Source organism: Botryllus schlosseri, chromosome 6 (assembly GCF_051294905.1).
Source record: "Botryllus schlosseri isolate E-star chromosome 6, Bs_hap1, whole genome shotgun sequence".
Classification (NCBI taxonomy): domain Eukaryota; kingdom Metazoa; phylum Chordata; class Ascidiacea; order Stolidobranchia; family Styelidae; genus Botryllus; species Botryllus schlosseri.
In genome coordinates this window covers 465,142-483,000 of record NC_137241.1, presented here as the reverse complement: position 1 = coordinate 483,000, position 17,859 = coordinate 465,142, and the positions used below count along the sequence as shown (strand labels likewise).

At 40.7% G+C, this 17,859-nt stretch overlaps 2 protein-coding genes across 3 annotated transcripts in view; one reads left to right on the top strand and one right to left on the bottom strand.

Annotated features, from left to right (window-relative positions):
• The window catches only part of LOC145440577 (EF-hand calcium-binding domain-containing protein 6-like), a 107,710-nt gene that overhangs the window by 40,680 nt on the left and 49,171 nt on the right, over positions 1-17,859 (bottom strand). For both annotated transcript variants that reach the window (XM_080318221.1, XM_080318222.1), the window contains exon 2: positions 164-543. In XM_080318221.1, coding sequence (XP_080174347.1) covers positions 164-418 — 255 coding nt within the window. In that variant the 5' untranslated portion in view covers positions 419-543. The remainder of the gene's footprint in view (positions 1-163; positions 544-17,859) is intronic.
• LOC145440590 (uncharacterized) overlaps positions 1-17,859 on the top strand; it is a 126,375-nt gene that overhangs the window by 77,983 nt on the left and 30,533 nt on the right. The window lies entirely within an intron of this gene.

Genomic DNA, 17,859 nt, shown 5'->3' with positions numbered 1-17,859 from the left:
TCGGCTGACACTGGTCAGGGGTAATCGGCAGCAACCAGTTGAGAATGATAAAGAACGTTGTATGTCAACAGTCGTATCATCAATGTTGTCACATGCATGGAATATAGGCTACATTCTTATAGGCAATACCAAAGGTTCCGCATTATAGAGTTGGTGAACTCACCTGTCGAATATTGTTCTCAATCTCGATGGACGTCAACTTTGGATTCACAGATAAATCCGCGGTGGCAGTATGTGACCTGGACACTCTACTCGATGACAAGGACCGCCGTGCTGTTGACGACGGTCTACGTAACGAAACAATGTTCCGTGGTCCAGTATTGAGAATGGGACGCGGAGAGAACACGATTCCACGAGATGACGGTCGCAGATTGGAGTGTGGAGCAGATGGCGGCTTTATCACTTGTGCGGTGGCCATGATTGAATCAGTTTTACATTGAACAGTCTGTACACGATCTCCTTGCAGGGCGTTTGGTTATTAAATCAGTGCATTTACAACCAAAACGAGTGTAAGACCGGCTGTTCTTATAACAACTATATTGCCTGTGATAAAGAAATAGGGTCAATCGTTGTGCTCAGTCATATTTGAACACCATGCAATAAACCAATGCTGCATATAGACTGGATATCAGATTACACATTTTATGGTGAAAAAGCAAGTCAAACATAAGATTAGTACAAGAGCTAGAAAAAAAACTCAAGCTATACACCACTGTAACGGGTTGTAATGACTCGAGTCATGACTCAACTTGAGTCATGAATTTTTGCTGTTTTGACTTGACTCGACACATTTTCTTAAAATACGAAGTCAATCTGTGTATTGAGCCGTCTTGTACTCGAGTCATTGAGCATGACGACTTGAGACTGGGACGGGCAAGACAGGCATTTTATTGTAATTTCGAAGAATAGTAAAGTCACCACACTATTGAGAGAGAGAGATATGATATTCTTTTTCGCCTGCACCATCGAGATGCTTTCACGACGGAGTTGCGATATGGCCGTGAGGTCATCTAGTCTGCGCCCTCGTTTTTTTTTCTCCTCCATGCTATCCGTGATTGCTGAGCGCCTAGCAGGATAGCTGCGGATACCAATTTTCGAGTCTTAGGTATGACCCGGCCGGGGATCGAACGCACGACTTACCGATCGAGAAGCCTGACGCATAACCATTACACTATCTCGCTTCGGTATTTCGTCTATTGACACTGGTACTTGAAAATCCGACCAGAAAGTGTTAAAAGTGAGGAGATTAGTAGGCTTATAGTATGAATGTGAGGAATTATATGTACAAAGTGGGTTTACCAAGACTTCAAGTCAAAACTGAAAATTCAACATAATGACTTGGACTCGGACTCAATTCTCAACACTATGACTCGGACTTGACCCTGTGCTCGCCGACTTCGACTCGGACTTGACTTGGTGGTGAATTGAGAATGACTCGACTTGACTCGAGTCAAAACTATAAAAGTGAGATTGACTTGCCACTTGGAACCTTGTAACTTGGTTACAACCCTGCTGTACACCTCAGCCTGCGTATGTATCGGTACAGAATGGAGATTAGGTTAGCATTGGCCTATACGACTAACGATTGTAATCGAGACTTTGAGAGAGACGAATTCATACAAAATATTTAATTTACAATGCTACATTACACCTGTTAAATAAGTTATCCAAGCACGTCTAGATGTCAAGAGAACTATCAAGTGGCATTTATAAATAATAACAAAAACCAAGTGCGTGGAGTTACCGGGTCTTTACCTTGCAAATACTTCAATAGAACCACCCATAAGAGGTGTAATATCAAGAAGACATGGACAAATTCCTCATCAAAATGAAGTTTCAATTGTTTGTTTTGAGTTGCATCTGTCGTTGTTACAATCTGGGTTGATTTCGAAATACGAGAGTTCAACAGTTGGCATAATGTTTTTTGAAATTTTGCAAGATACCGTATGTAAGCTGAAAAGGTTGAGAACCACTGGTCTGATGCATCTGAGACGTGGTGTCTGCAGACGTGATTGGAATCGCTGGCCTTTTAGCCTGATATATCAGGTGAGCAGCGATGATTTTCCAATTTAAAGTAATTTAATAAAAAATAATTAAAAAATAAAACATAGTGAGCACAGGACACCGATTTCATGACTGCAGACCCTTTGCCTCAGTAACTGAAAGTTATCAAGCTAACGAAGGCCGGTCAGGGCTGCAGTGCTAAATTATCTGATTGCTACACACTAAGATCTCTGAATGATAGCATAAAATACTATCTATCTCTAATTCTAACTAATCCATAACGTAAGAAACAAGTAACACAAATCACGACGAAGAGATAGCGCGCGGGCTGGTTGGAGCGTGATTTGTAGTCATGACAACTGAGCGTACATGAGAGTACTGAAGCGTAAACATAGAATTGTTGTTGTATCAGGACTTAACCCTTTGTATACTGTGAATGATGGCGATTACTGATGATTACGACCTGGATTGCTGAATAAGCGACACAATGACAATATATAAGATGATCGGTGGTGATGGCATCACATTTCGGCTGGTATTTACAAAGGTATTATACAACTTGTAAGGGTCATTACAGATAGTTCGATGATACCGTCACAGATATGATTATGCCATATACATTACATTTCTATAGAAGAAACATTATAAAACAGCCATTGATTAGCACTTGTAAATCTTGTAATAAATTCCCATTTACTAGTGAGTCAGTGACCTTTGACCAGTTTTGTTGTGTGATGATTTGTAACGTGGATGAATAAAGATTCTCTCGGTCTCTCTCTCTCCCTCAATGATCGTACGACTATAGAGGATGTAGGATGGAGAGCAAACTCTCGAACTGTGTTTATGTATTCATCCGTATCATCGCTAGTAACCAGAGATGAGCATGGATTAGGATTAGGTTTTGAAAAAACAGGATTTGTCAAATTTAGTCGGATTTGGATTGGATTTAGATTAGACATTTTTTCAGAACGGATTAGGATTTGGATTGGATTTAATTATTTTCTGTGTGATTGAAATGTCGTGAGACGAATGGCGACAAACTTTATTCAGATCAGTTATTGATGTACTTATGGTTACTAAGTTATCTTGAATCAAGTGAACCGTTGGTTGTAAAAGAAAATTTTCGAATCTCTCCACTGCATAAATTAGTATTTTTTTCTGAATTTCCCGTTGGAATCGGATTAGGATTGGACATGGACAGTCGACGAGCATGTCCACATTCAAGTCGAAATACAAGCAATTACTACTAAATAAATACAGTCCATCCTCAAGATTACCGGACCACGACTGACCTATCGATCTCGCTTCCCATGACATGCCGCCCTATTTCTTGTCGCATTCTTTTTCTATACTATCTTCTTTACTTTCATTCAGTGTGCATGCCTCCTCTTTACATCGCCTAGGCCGAGGTGGGTGTCAGATTCCATAGACTACTCCTTGTCGCTTCGACATCTTCCTGTCTTTTCATTGTATCGCATTTTGTGGTGTATTGAACTATAGAATGTAAACATGTTTACATTCTATAATTGAACTGATAAAATTGCTAATAAACCAATGATGATGATGATGATAACTAACCACCGATATGCCCCACTGACTTCGTGGGAATCCCCCTGCAGTAATCGATCACGAAAGACAGAGAGCAGCTGGATGGATAGTTTTCTGCAGAAGATTTCAATCAGTAAGAGAAATGAGAACTTCAATCATGACTGACTGACCCTCGTAATGATAGAGAAAAGCGTCGCGTCGAAACAGTTCCCGGTTCGGTACCAACAGAGCTAATTATACCAGTAATGTATGAAGTCGTCTGACTGAGGCCTGCGGGGCCACCATGATAGGAAATAAGCGAGCATAGAGGGCAAGAAAATCAAGCAAATGTGGAGTGAAGCCAATTATTGATACAAAAATTTCTGATTCCATGATGGCATTGGCCAATAATTCTGACAAAAGAGTGTAAAATATTGATTAATTGATTGTTGAAATGCTGGTCAAGGCCCATGTGGGATGGGTGGACCAGTTGCAGACGTGGACAATTTGAGTTGTTTTGCACATTCTTCAGCTATTTGTTAATGATGTGCTGAAGGCTCCAGGTGCATTGTCAGAAGAATATCAATATCAATATCTGGTTAAACCATTGAAGGAAAGATCCCCTGCAAGGGAGCGGTGGAACCGAAATGAAGAAAGATTTCCTGCTGTGCCACTAACTATGCTACCTAGTGAAAGACTGCTCACTGTGTTTAGTACTATACACATCATCTATGGAAGACCACAGAAGTTCACTCCTTGGAGAAAGGGCCGAAAAATTGTGCTTCGTGAACTGTAATCTGCAACTGCTGGAATGGTGCTTTTGATACATTTTGATAGTTCCTTGATCATTTATTCCATGTTCAAGCATATCAATGGCTGTAAATTTGTTGACAGAAATGCTCTTGAGGTGTTAAATATGGGCCTTGAGCTAGATTCCATATATTTTGAATATCGGCTAAATATATCGGGGTTATCGGTGGAGGTACTGGATATCGGTCTTATCGGTATCGGCTCAGAAATCCAATATCGGTCGGGCTCTAATATTCACAGTGAAATTATGATTGGCATTATTCAAAACGAGCACCTCGGTTTTATCTGCATTCAAACTTAGTTTGTTTGCTTGCAGCCATCTCGACACTTTCGAGAGTTCTCTATTTACAGATGCATGCAAATCATCGACAGTGCTGGAGGTTATTAAGAGGTGAGTATCATCAGCAAATAGGGTTGTGCGGAATAAAGATGCATTAAAAATCTCATTAATATAAATGAGGAAAAAAGTCGGTCCAAGGACTGAGCCCTGTGGCACTCCACAGGTTATATCTCTGGTAGTCGTTCTTAATGTCCCCAGTTTAACATATTGTTTGCGGTTTGCCAGGTAGCTTTCGAGTAGAGTTACTGCAATACCTCTTATTCCATAGTGTTCTAGCTTGTATCTTAAGATTATGTGGTTAGCAGTGTCGAAAGCTTTGCGAAGGTCGATGAAAATGCTGCAGCCACGCCAGCCATGAACGCCTGGAATATAAACCATTGTATCTTCCGTTCTCGACGTCATATAACCGATTACAGTTATCTTATATGACTTGTTGTCGGTCAATTGGTCATACTATTCTATGAAAGTCCTTATATCGAAGATTAGCACGTAGAGATGTTTCAAATCGACGTGAAAGAAAGCAATACCTTATTACGTGAAAATCATGGCTGTGGAAGTTCATCCGACTAGTTGCGGCTTCTAACAGATGTACAATTGCTTCAGGCAATTGCAAATTGTACATGTGGTTGGCCATTATCCTGGCATATTCATCAATATCCATATCATGGGGTTTAGTATTGTATAATAAAGCCGACACAAGCCCTAACACTACACAAATAAGCGTTAGAGTTAGGCAATTTTGGTACCAGAGCCTGTAATAACAACATCATATAGAGGCAGTTATACATCTGTTTAGTTGGCACACGAAGTTACTGTTTGCTTCTATGACTACTGTTGATCATAACATAACATTTATTTTTATCTGAACAAGTCACACACAATGTACAATGCGATAAGACACAATGCACGGAACGTTAGCCGTGTAGACTATGACTACTGTTGATCATACATGGAACGTTAGCCGTGTAGAATACAGTTCAAATTGATGTGAAATAAAGCAATATTGTATCACATGAAATGACTTCTCGAGCGTATATGGGCACTGGGCAGTGTCGAATAAGCCAATATGTGTATACTTACGAATCCGTTATGCAGTTGCAAGTTACATATAACATGCCACTGGGGTTGATACCACTTCAATAGCATGGCACCTCATAATACGTGGCATACCGGCCGAAACTACAAAAGCAACAGTAGAAGTCACTGTTAACAGCTATGACTTCGGCAAAACAGCAAACATGACGAGGGTCTACCGGAAAAATACTAACATATATAACGGTTACACCAACGTGTGGGTCGAAGACTTCAACAAGGAAAACACGCCAACAAGCAGAGGAATTTACGCATAAAACAACAAAAAGTAACAGAAGGCTCGACAGAATTTATGTCACGAAGGAACTGATGGACCATATAATATATGCAGGCCACGAAAACAACTACGTGGCAGTGTTGGGGTCAAGTCACTACGTTCGAGTCACGAGTCATTTCGAGTCATTGCACATTTTGACTCGAGTCAATCGATTTTCGAAGGTGACTCGTGTCAAGTCGAGTCACTCGATTTTTGGAGGTGACTCGAGTCAAGTCACAATTCAAGTCAAATTGCCTTTTCGAAGTATGGACATGATTACGTCATTGCATTTTGCTAGCTGTCTGATTAACAGATTGATGTGGTCATTGATTCTGAGCCGATGAACAAATATAAAGTTAAATATACACGCAAGAAGGCACTGTATCGCTCACATAGGCATATACGTAGAACTGTTCAACTACGTAAGTAATTGCATAACCTCAGTTTATAGTTACCAGCCAAACTTGAAAAACGAACTGATAAGAAGAAATACATTACTCATTTACATTTTGATATGATACCATTCGAGCCTACAGCAATGGTTAAGGAGTATATAAACTATATTCGAATTCAATTTCAATAAAACAAGAGGTTTGGTTAAGGCAGTGGTTCCCAACCTGTGGTAGGCGTACCACTAGTGGTACGCGAAGGTCTTCCAGGTGGTACGCGAGCAGATTCTGTTTTTTTTTTCAACAGAAGGGAGTTATTAGTTCGGGTGGGGTTGATTTCAAGTATTTTTGAAGCCGTCGTCTCACGCTATTTCCCAGCTGCTATTTTTCCCTTCTGGGGAGTGCGAGCAAAGATTTTCATCCCTGATGCCTATATTGCCTATCAAGTCTAAGAAACGGAACCGACTTGTTGCGCTCATGCATGACCTTCGATGCGCTGTGAGCAAACGTATGCCACGCATCGACCAGCTAGTTTTGTTGTTTGTTGTTATTTCATTATGTTGTTCTTCTTGTGACTGCTGGTGAAAAATCAATTTCATGCATCCCATCAACTCTGGCAGCTGATGCCTAGTTTAATAGAATTTGTTATTGCCACGTCGATGTTTGTTTGACATGACAAAATAAATCAAAATTTTGTCAAAATTGCAGCGTTAAGTCAAAAAATTGTCCAAATTGTTTACAAAGTCAAAATTTTTCGGACCCCTATTTCATCGATTGTATCGTATATTTTGCACTGTCGGTGATATTTTACAGCTTGTAGCCTACTTAATAGGCCTACTGTTGGTAGACGGCCCATTGTCTGCGCAATGTGAATCATAAACAGTCGAATGAAACAAATAGATTGACATGGTGTTATGGTCAACGCGCCACAATATCCTAACTGAAGCAAGACTGCTTGCGAATTGCATGGTTCTCATATCAAGAAGCGCATGATGAAAAATTGTGATGTAGACAATATTGTTAGAATGAAGCAACACGGTGTGTCACCAACAGTGTACGCACAACTTCAGTTTTGTCAGCCAAAAACTGCTGCTGTTGAATGTTCTTTCTCCATTCTTGGCAAGCTACTTAGTTAGGACAGACACTTTCTACCCGAGAATGTAGGAAAGTATCATTCGTTGTACTACAATGGATTTTAATTATGTCTACCATAATACGTGATGTAACTACTGGATGTAACTACAGATTTCGTTAGAATAGATTTTTTCATGTAAAAATTTGTTAGTTTTTGAGTCAAAAACGTTTTTCAGGCCGAACTACTTCGTAAGGACAGACAGTAACAACCACAAATGACGATAAGTAGTTCAATTTTACCATTATGTGCAAAAACACCTAATTTGCATACGTGGGGTCAAAATTTGGCCAGAATTAAGTTTTTTAGGTAAAAAATCGCCCTAGTTATTACACCTCGCAGAAGTCAAATGCGTGGTTATGACGTCATAAATAGTGGGAATGCGCTTAACTTATGTAGGTGGTACGCGAGCACTACATAAAACCTCGAAATGGTACGTGGATGGAAAAAGGTTGGGAAACAGTGGGTTAAGGTATAAGAACAGAAAACAGAAATGAATATTATGCTATTAAAATACCTAATTACTACATGTGTGGTCATTTTATTTATGTGAGACAATGTTGGTTCAGTGAAACACACGATCATTGAGTGATTTGTCGCTCTCACGGGTTACACCAGCGTTTAGCGAACAATCCAAACATATGGAAGATACAGTGATTTTTATCGACACCGATTACTTGGTGACTTGAAATTGACTCGTGAATTTTGCTCCGAGTCACGAGTCAATCCACATTTTTGATGCGCCGAGTCAAGTCAAATCATTTTTGCAAGGTGACTCGAGTCAAGTCAAGTCATACGAAAATGGTGACTCGAGTCTGACTCGAGTCAAGTCATGACTCGAGTCATCCCAACACTGCTACGGGGCCGACCATATCAGCCCCCTAATAAAACTGATCATAGAGCCAGAGACAAAATGGCAAAGGAAGAAATGGAAATGCAACTTCCAACTGCTAGACGATAACGTATACAAAGATATTATAGATAATCTCGTCAAAACGGAAGAGGCCGGAATTACGAAGAGCCAAAGTGTCCAAGAATGGTGGGACAGCCTAAAATAAAAAATAGCAAACGTTAGCAAAAGGTATGGCATAAACAAGAACAAAAACATAGACAATACCATACGATATCAGAAATCGAAGGGAATACTGAAAATGCTAACACGATGCGATATTTTTGAAGGTGAAAAGCCAAACCACAGACAATTCTGGCAGCAGTTCAAACAGAGGAAGGAAGCGACCGACCTCAGCCAACTACAACTGAAAGAAGGCACAATCACTAAAGACCGAGATAAGATTGCTAATGAAATACGATCTTTCTATACAGACCTCTGGACAAGACGGCCGACCAACAGCCACGCTGCACAAAGCGAATACCTCTCGACGTACAAAATCCCAGAAACACAAGACCAAGAAGAACGAGAGATAACGCCAATACAGGGAGAAGGAGTACTACAAGTACTCAAGGGAATGAATAGAGAGAAATCGCCAGGCCCAGATGGTATCACGGTCGAGTTCTACCTAGCAGCTAGCACTATGGAAAACAATCGGTAGGATTCTAACACAAATTATAAATAACGCAATTATGTTCGCGAAAATACCCATATTACGGCTCTTCAAGATCAACTCGAATTACGTAGCAAGGCTCCCGGTAGTCAACGCGTACCACAACCAAATCCACACTTGTATATCCTTCAATATATTCGTTGACTAAAGCCAAGGCGCATGAATCTTCTTTTTGCAGTGGAAATACGGAAGTGATACGGTGAACTAAAAGTTACACAATAACAGAATCAATACTAGCCTACTGACTCCTACCTAACAATGCAAATCTTACCAATTTATTCCGGCAACAATCCTACACTAACATCATTGATCTTAATTACTAATTATGCCTGTAGAAAGGTAAACAATTACTAAATATGCCAATTAAATATGAACAACAGCAAACCAAGAGCACGGCTTACATCAGAATCACACGCATGGCTTGGTACTTCTAAACAACGATGGTACGCTATCGTTACATTCCCCCCCTAGAAATGACTGCATTTCTAAATAACATTAGCACCAAACAGTTTAACAGTAAACAAAAAGGCTCCTCGTCGGGCTATAGTCCCGGTTCTTCTGCCTTCTTCAGTAAAATCAACTTCTGAATCGGTCGCTCTAGAAGCAAGGCATCTTTCGTTCTTCTGCCCTTAGAATCAAGAGCGGAGTTTGCGACACGACACAAAACTCTGCGAACATGTCCATCTTCATTCGGGTAAACCTTGTCGACTCGAGCCATTTTCCAACAGTTTCTGGGACTGTTGTCATCAACGATGATCACTATATCATCAACTTTCAAATCACGACGGGTTCAGTTCCACTTTGGGCGTTCTTGTAATGATTGTAAATACTCTTTCCGCCATCTTTGCCAAAATTCATTCGATAAATGCTGAACACGACGCCAACGTTTCCTCAAATACATGTCAGGTTTCCCAAATATTCCGGGTGGTGGTAACACCAATTTTGTCTTCATAGTCAAAATATTGTGTGGAGACAAAGGCATACGTCCATCTGGAAGCAATACAATCCTTTACGGAATCTTAACATGACTCCAATTATGGAATTCGTCAAACATGGTCCTGGAAGCAAGAGATCATTCAGACATTCTCCCTGATACTTTGCGCTTCCATCGTACACAACTCGAATTTTATTCGGTTTCGTAGGATGGTAGACTCCATGATGAATCAAATACCAGGTCTGTCCAGGAGTCCCGCGATCATCTTTCTGAACTTTCTCAGCATAACCTTTACTAATGATCTTCTCCATGAACTCACAGTAGTCATGTTTATACTTCGGATTTTGAGACATTTTCTTCTTCACTGCCTGCAATCGTTTGATGGCAAGTGGTTTGTTGTTACGAATTTTCGGCTCATTACGAAATGGTAATGGTAGCTCATAATGTCCAGTTGCCGTCTTCTCTATTCCATTTTCACAAATTCTCAAAAACTTCTTGTCTTCTATAGATATTGGCTTGTCTGAAAGGCTTGCTGACATGATGCCAGGTTTTGAATAAATTTCTGAAAAATCTTGTTCAAAGCATTCCAGCACCGTCACTGGATTAATCAATTCTTTGGTCTGATGAATTGGCACAAAACTCGAATTGTTAACATTGTGACTCACAATGCGATTACAATGCAGAGTGCTTGGACATGATTTTGTTACAAGGCCAACTATACTCCATCCCAACACTGATTTAATAGCATAAGCTGTTGGACTCTTTATCAGTGATAACTTCCATGGGACTCGGAGCCTCGATGCAATCTGTGCCTATCAGAATGCCAACATCAATATTGGAATCAAATTCCACACATTCACTCATTATGCCTTGGTACTTAGGGCAATCTTTGATCATAGACCTTGACACTACTTGTTCAGTGCTTACGGGTATCTCATCAGTAGAATAACACGAAGGTAAATCAATATAAGGTCCGCCCAATCCTCTTACTCTCAACCCCTTTACTTTTCGAGCCGCAGCCATAGTAACGTTATAAAGAGTAGTGATACGAAGATTTACCTCATGTGATTCAACATCAAACTGGTCCACCAACTTCTCAGAGATGAAGGTGCAATCACTGTGTTCATCCAAAGCACAATACGTTTTGATCTCCTTTTCTGGATGCAGCGCATCTTGAATCCAAACCGGCACGATTCTCGTCGACTTAACCCGATCTATTCCAGTCATGAGACAATTTGCGGAACTTGTCTTCTGCTTACTTGTAGCAGGTCTTGACTCTGGAGTAGATCTATGCATAACTTCTGTGTCGGTACTGTCCCTATGGAGAACTGTCGGGTGAACCTTGTTGCATACTTCACATCTGAGTCTATGGGCCGTATGCACCAACATTGAACACGTTCAAGTCTGATCGTCTGTTCGCTCGAACATAACTCAAACGAAACATCAGTTCAAAATTTTTCGCGATGCACCATCAATATTTAAACGCCGTTCAGACGAACTGATGATCATTGAGACGAGCTAGCGTTCAGTAAATAGATGCTCAATTTGCACCCTGAAAAGCTACTCAAGGCCGACCGAATGGTAAACAAAACAAGGTTTTTGTGGAACTCAGCGGTCGCTAGCGCGATGTCCATTTCAATGATGAGCAGCTGAGCACATTCACAAAACTCCGGCTATATTTCTGTAACCATTTTCGAATCAAATACCATTGCTAGCTTTGCCATCATGCTTTTAAAGTTCCAAAATTTAGTCATGGCTTTACTGGCGATGCCCTGCCAGGAGGTAAATTGAAGGACAGGGCGAAAATTTACAATATCCTGGCTTATGAATATATATTTGACACCACACTGTCTGTAAAAATCGAGGGCCAATGGCTCTTTTCACCCACTGTCCTCACCCCGCACAACTTGTTCTGTGTGTTCACAGTGTGGAATATCACCTTCATTGTTTTACCCACATTCGAATCTAACCCGAACGGAATGAGTGTCCAGTGCTTCCTTAATTTCTTGGGAGTACCTTACTGTCATCTTGAGAATCATCAGTGCTCCCCTAATCAATTGCGCAAAACTTGCCGAGATTCCACCATTACTGTGTTCTCTCAATAGCCCGACAATCCCATCCAACTACCATATCTGCACAGCATATATTCAACATTCTCAACTGATAAAGCAAAACAAATCGACAGACTCATTTCATTGTTCATGATCATGCTATATACTTGAACAGTTTGAAAAGAACTGAAATCCTTCAATTTGCATTTTTGTCAAGTAAATAGGAATCTCCAGGGTCTGGTCTTCATCATCACACAATAAATTATCATGATAGCCAAACACATGAAATGAAAATAGTCTACAAATACAAACTCATCCAAGTAAAAACCTTTTCATTCAATCATGAGTACTGCACAGTGTGCACACCTAACATTTTCTGCTGTAGACAAGATAAAATACCATGCTATTCATACTTTCAAGCATTATTGTAAGCACCTTGCTAGAGATAAAAGATTATTTGTTATAGAATATGTAAGACTTGTACATCCCTTATCATAGTGCCAACCGAAGCATTTTTCAGAGTCGATCTAATCATTCACTATATTTCGATTGGTGGTATATTCATATTTGTGGCGAGTTGACTCAAGCATCAAACTTCGGAATGACGGTCAGTCAAAATATAAAGCAATTGACTTTCGGACCAAGGTAGTTAGTCCCATCGTCACACAGGCACAGTAGGCTATATCAATATCAGAATAAACAACCTTCAGTTGCATGTTGATGCTATTGTAGAAATTGAGATGAATGTGGTCCATGTTGATGTAGGCAACATTCCCCCAACATGGTACAATTCCAAATCGGTCATATTTGCACATTTCCATGACTGGTTTCTTGATTTCACGGTCCTACCACTCGAGTATTCTTGTAGTCATTGACTTTTTGGGGAATTTGGCACAGACAGCAAACTTTGTGATGATATTCAGCCCAAATCTCTAGCAATTGACGTTCGACCCAGGGCAGTTTGTCACCTCTTTGAGCATGAGCAGTAAATCAATATCAGAATGAATGACCTTCAGTTACATGTTGATGATATTGTAGAAATCGAGATGAATGTGGTCCATGTTGATGTAGGCTACCTTCTCCCAACAAGATTCAATTCCAAAGCAGTCATATTATGCACATTTCCATGACTGGTTTTTTGATTTCTCGGTCCTATCACTAGAGTACTCTTGCAGTCATTGACTTTTTGGGGAATTTGACTCAGACAGATAACTTTGTAATGATATTCAGCCAAAATCTCTAGCGATTGATATACGAGCCAGAGTTAGTCCCCTCTTCTTTGCGAAGTACATCAAAATCGGAATCGATAACCTTCAGTTTCATGGTGATTCTTTTGTATATGTATATGTGTCTTCTTCCAACATAATATTATTGCATATTATGCACATTTTTGAGGATGGTCTCTTGGCCGACATCACTTGATAATGCCGGTTCTCATTGACTGTGACCTAATCCGAGAATCTCCAGATTAGTGAAACGCTTTATCGTTGTTAGGACGTGTTATATTTCACTCATGTAACCTAAAACCTGTAAAATTACTATAATATAGAGATTTGCAAGACATGCGGCTCCAAAACCAACCTATCTACAGTCGACCGAGAGCGCAAATCACAGGACCACGATTCCTGACGTCTGGTACAAATCCATACAGCTTCTGCTCCGATAACTCAATCGACAACCTACATCATTTTGCTTGACAACCTACATCATTGGCAAGCAAATCAACTTTCAGTTTTGTTTTGGGTCCATTTTACTAAATTCCGTACTCATACTTCATACTAAACTTGAAACAGTTACATAAAAGAGGATTCAGCAATTCATGACATGCCGTGACATTGGCAGCCGGCAGCTACGTGCTTTCCATTTCGCCAATATGGAATCGGTGTCTCGTGCACATCAAAGATTCTACTAATATACACAGGTGTGACGCTGAAAACCGTCGTGGTACACCAAATATATTACGCTAAACGTACCGGGATTCCAACCCGGTCATTTGGGCTATGAGGACAATCTACTGTAATATCGGCTGTACTGGCATAGCTTCAATGATGGTGAAATATATCAAACTTTATAGGGAACACGCCTCATCAATTGCACCCCGCAGGGTACTTCAAAAACTGTACACTGTATACAGACGTCAGACTTGGTCATAATTTTCATTCATTTTTGACCCGAAGGTCTTTAATTCAAACCTACAAGGCGCAAGACAAGAATATTGCATCTTCATTACCGGTACCTTGAGGCAGTCATATGGATTTCCTGGCTCACCACTATACTCGCTAATACCGGTATACCGATCAACTAACAGTAAACTGTAAGCCATTCGGCCTCACATTGGTGAAACTGGGTTCGGAAACATCTAAAATCTAATCCTACAGCTTGGAAAGTCTGCTAATTTACGGAAAGATAGCAAATTGTGCACCTACGTCTTCAACATGAACCAATTTACAGTCAACCAGTCGCGAGAAACAGGAGACCACAATCAGCGACAACCATGCCAAAGCACTGAACTACATTTTAAACAACCTCCCGCGGTTGTTTACTTTTCGATCAAATTCGGCGCGAGTGAACGCTAGATCATTGACGTTTCGGTGTTGGTGCTTTGGAAATATCTCCTGAACCCCTGTTTGAGCTCCAGTTTGGGTTCAAAACATGTTGGTGCATACGGCCCTATGTCTGCAGAACTTTGTGATATGATTCTGCTTTAAACACCCGAAACAGAGTCTGTTCTCACGAAGGAACTGAATCTTTGCTGAATACTCCGCATCTTTGAAACTGGCACATTTGAATAATCCATGTTGGCCATGACAGTAGAGACAGTTAAATTCCTTTCTGGATTCACTTCCAAACTTAGGTGCACTCTCTTGCTTAACATCGCTGTCGACCTGGTCGCATGAATTCGTAGCGAATGTACGTGCACTTTTATAATCCTTCTTGTAAGGAGCGTGAATCTTCCTGTTCTCTGCCACAATCTGGTTCAAGATAGCAGTGCCATAAACAGGCTGCGTAGCAACCTTTGCTTCCTTTCTGACATGATCACATAACATCAAGAATGTTGCAGAACTGGAGAGAGCCATTCTATTACGATTACATTCATTTGCTTCAGCGACAAAAGAATGACCATTAGCAGATTCCTTGGCTTCTGCAATGATTCTGGACCAATTATCCCTCTGAGCTGCAGACAACTTATATACAATGCTTTGATTGACCTTCTCATCATTTATAGACAAGTACTTGGAATTTGTCATTAAAGTCTTGCAGCTGGTCAGGAAACTTGAAAATTGTCTGAGTCCCTTACCTCCATCTGTTGTAGAGATCACAGGCCATTCTAGTATCTTCATTCTGTAACTGTTGGTAATCGCATCAGGATCCCCATACCAATCTTCCAAAATTTGCTGTGCTTCATTGTAACTTTCTGTGGTTGGATTCACAAGAAACGTATTAATATGCTGATTTGCTTCTCCTGCAGTGTATTTATTCAAGTAACTCAGCCGTCTACTTGGATCCTTCACGTTTCTTTCAATTAATTCTGTGAAACGAGTCTTCCATACAGGATACTCCAATATGTCACCACGGAATACCTTCGGTTCCTCACATGGCAGGATCGGCACAGATCTATGATACTGCTTGGTTGGCTCCACACGGTGAATTAACTTCTAGAGATTCTTTGCGACCAACAGGACGTGATGCAATCAATGGTTCGTTAAACAGAGCACATGGAGATGGAGAAAAAGGTGTAGACTGTGGGTTTAATCTAGTAACCGATGGCACTTGAGTACCTGAAATTTCGATCGGCACAGGAGTCACTTGCAATGACCTGGATACAGGGTTCAAAATCGGCTTCGGTGTAGGAACCATAAGCGGATTCATAGTCTCCATTGCTAAATCAGGTCCATGATCAACATCTGCTAGGATCCGTTCTCGGACACGAGCTTTGTCCCTTTCTCTCTGCAACTTTAAATGCTCCATCTGTTGCTTAATCCTGGTTTGAGAAGCATCAAGTTTAGCACGTAATCGTCTGTTATCTGCTTCCAATTCCTCTGCTTCCAATTCCTCTTTTTTCTGTTCTTCTAATTCCTCTTTTTTCTGTTCTTCTAACACAAGCTTCTGGCTTAATTCGTTTTCAGCTGCTGAATACCGTAGGTCTACATCTAACGCAGCTCTTTCAGCAGCTGCTTCTGAACGTTGTTGCTTTATTGAGGAAGCATTGGACCTACAAGAACGTATTGAACGTTTACCTTTGGACGAGCTTGAACGGGAGGATATCATGGAAATTGAATCTGATTCTTCTGCTTCGACACGATGGATAGTTTCATTTATAGAGTTCACTGCTTCATTGTACCTCTCATTTGCTCGAGCAAATTTACAATTTGCATCTTCAATCTCATCTGGCTCAATAAGCTTAGTCACATACGTCTGATGAGCATCAGAAAATTCCTTGAAAGCATCAGTCAGTTTTATTTTTCCTTGTTTAAGTATGTGTAGCTCGGCTCCTGATACCAGGCTTAGCACTTCAGTGGTCGTCTTTGTTGAAGCCAAACGTGTTGACTTGACCTTATCTCGGCACATAGCAATAGCATATTCAGTACCTTTCTCTGTTGGAGTTCTCTTGCGTCCTTCTTGGACGTCTGCTTCAGACACTTCCTGGTTACTTGTTCCCGCTAATTCACTAGAGGGAATTGCATCTTCAGGTTCCTGACGGGCAGAAGCCTCTGTAATTGGATCATCACTATCAAGCATTTTGATTCCTTCCTTACGGCTCAATAATGATGTCTTGAATCTTTACAGTATACCTCCACCCAGGGCCGTAACAGCACTTCGTCAGGCCCCCCCCAAAAACTTTGGTCTTGGGCCCCCCATAGGGTTATAGACCCAACTTCTGGGGGGCTTCGCCCCCCAGACCTCCCTCCGGCGATACACTTTTACCGCTATTCATCATTTTCATTGAGAGTTTGTTTAGTGAATCAGCTTTTGACGCCTAAGCGCGCGAAGCGCGGAAAATTTCTAGAATTCATGATTTCATCGGTCAGTATGATCGGGAATTGCATAAATTGTTATCAATTTTTATCTTCTCTCTGCTCGCGTAATCAGATTTGCCGGTAGGGCTGAGTGAGGTGTGTTTGAAAAGGTAGGACCACGCGAAAATTTTCGATAATTTATGATGAAATCGATCAATCAGATCGGCGATTGCATATATATTATGCTATCAATTTATTGTCCTCTCTACTCACGTAATTAGATTTACCGGTAGAGCTGAGTGAAGCGTCTTGAAAACGGGAGGGCCCGTAAATAATCATTAAACATCTTCGGGCTGGCGGACACGTTGATATGACTTCGTCACATGATGTTATTTCGTGACTTCAAGTCTGCTATATCAAAAAATATAGAATCGTCCAAATGTAGGCTTCTAGACTAAGAGACGCACACGATTTCAAATTGGTATTTCTTCACTGGCATAAAATTTTTCCCAACGGGATGGTATTTGTCTTGTGGGGTTCAGATTGCAAAGACAGGAACATTCGGCGCCAGTCATTTAGGCGCCTATGGACAATTAAACCTATATGTATTTTGTAGGGATGGTGTGATATTGCGCAGAGCGTAAAACGGGTTTCCATACCTAATACCGATATTGCCCCATTAAAAAGTTATATAGCAGTAGCCAACACCCCAATCGCGACGATTTGTTTTTTATGATGCAATATACACATGAAATCAAGATTGACCCCGTACGGCAGCTAGATTTTTATTACCAGACAACGATA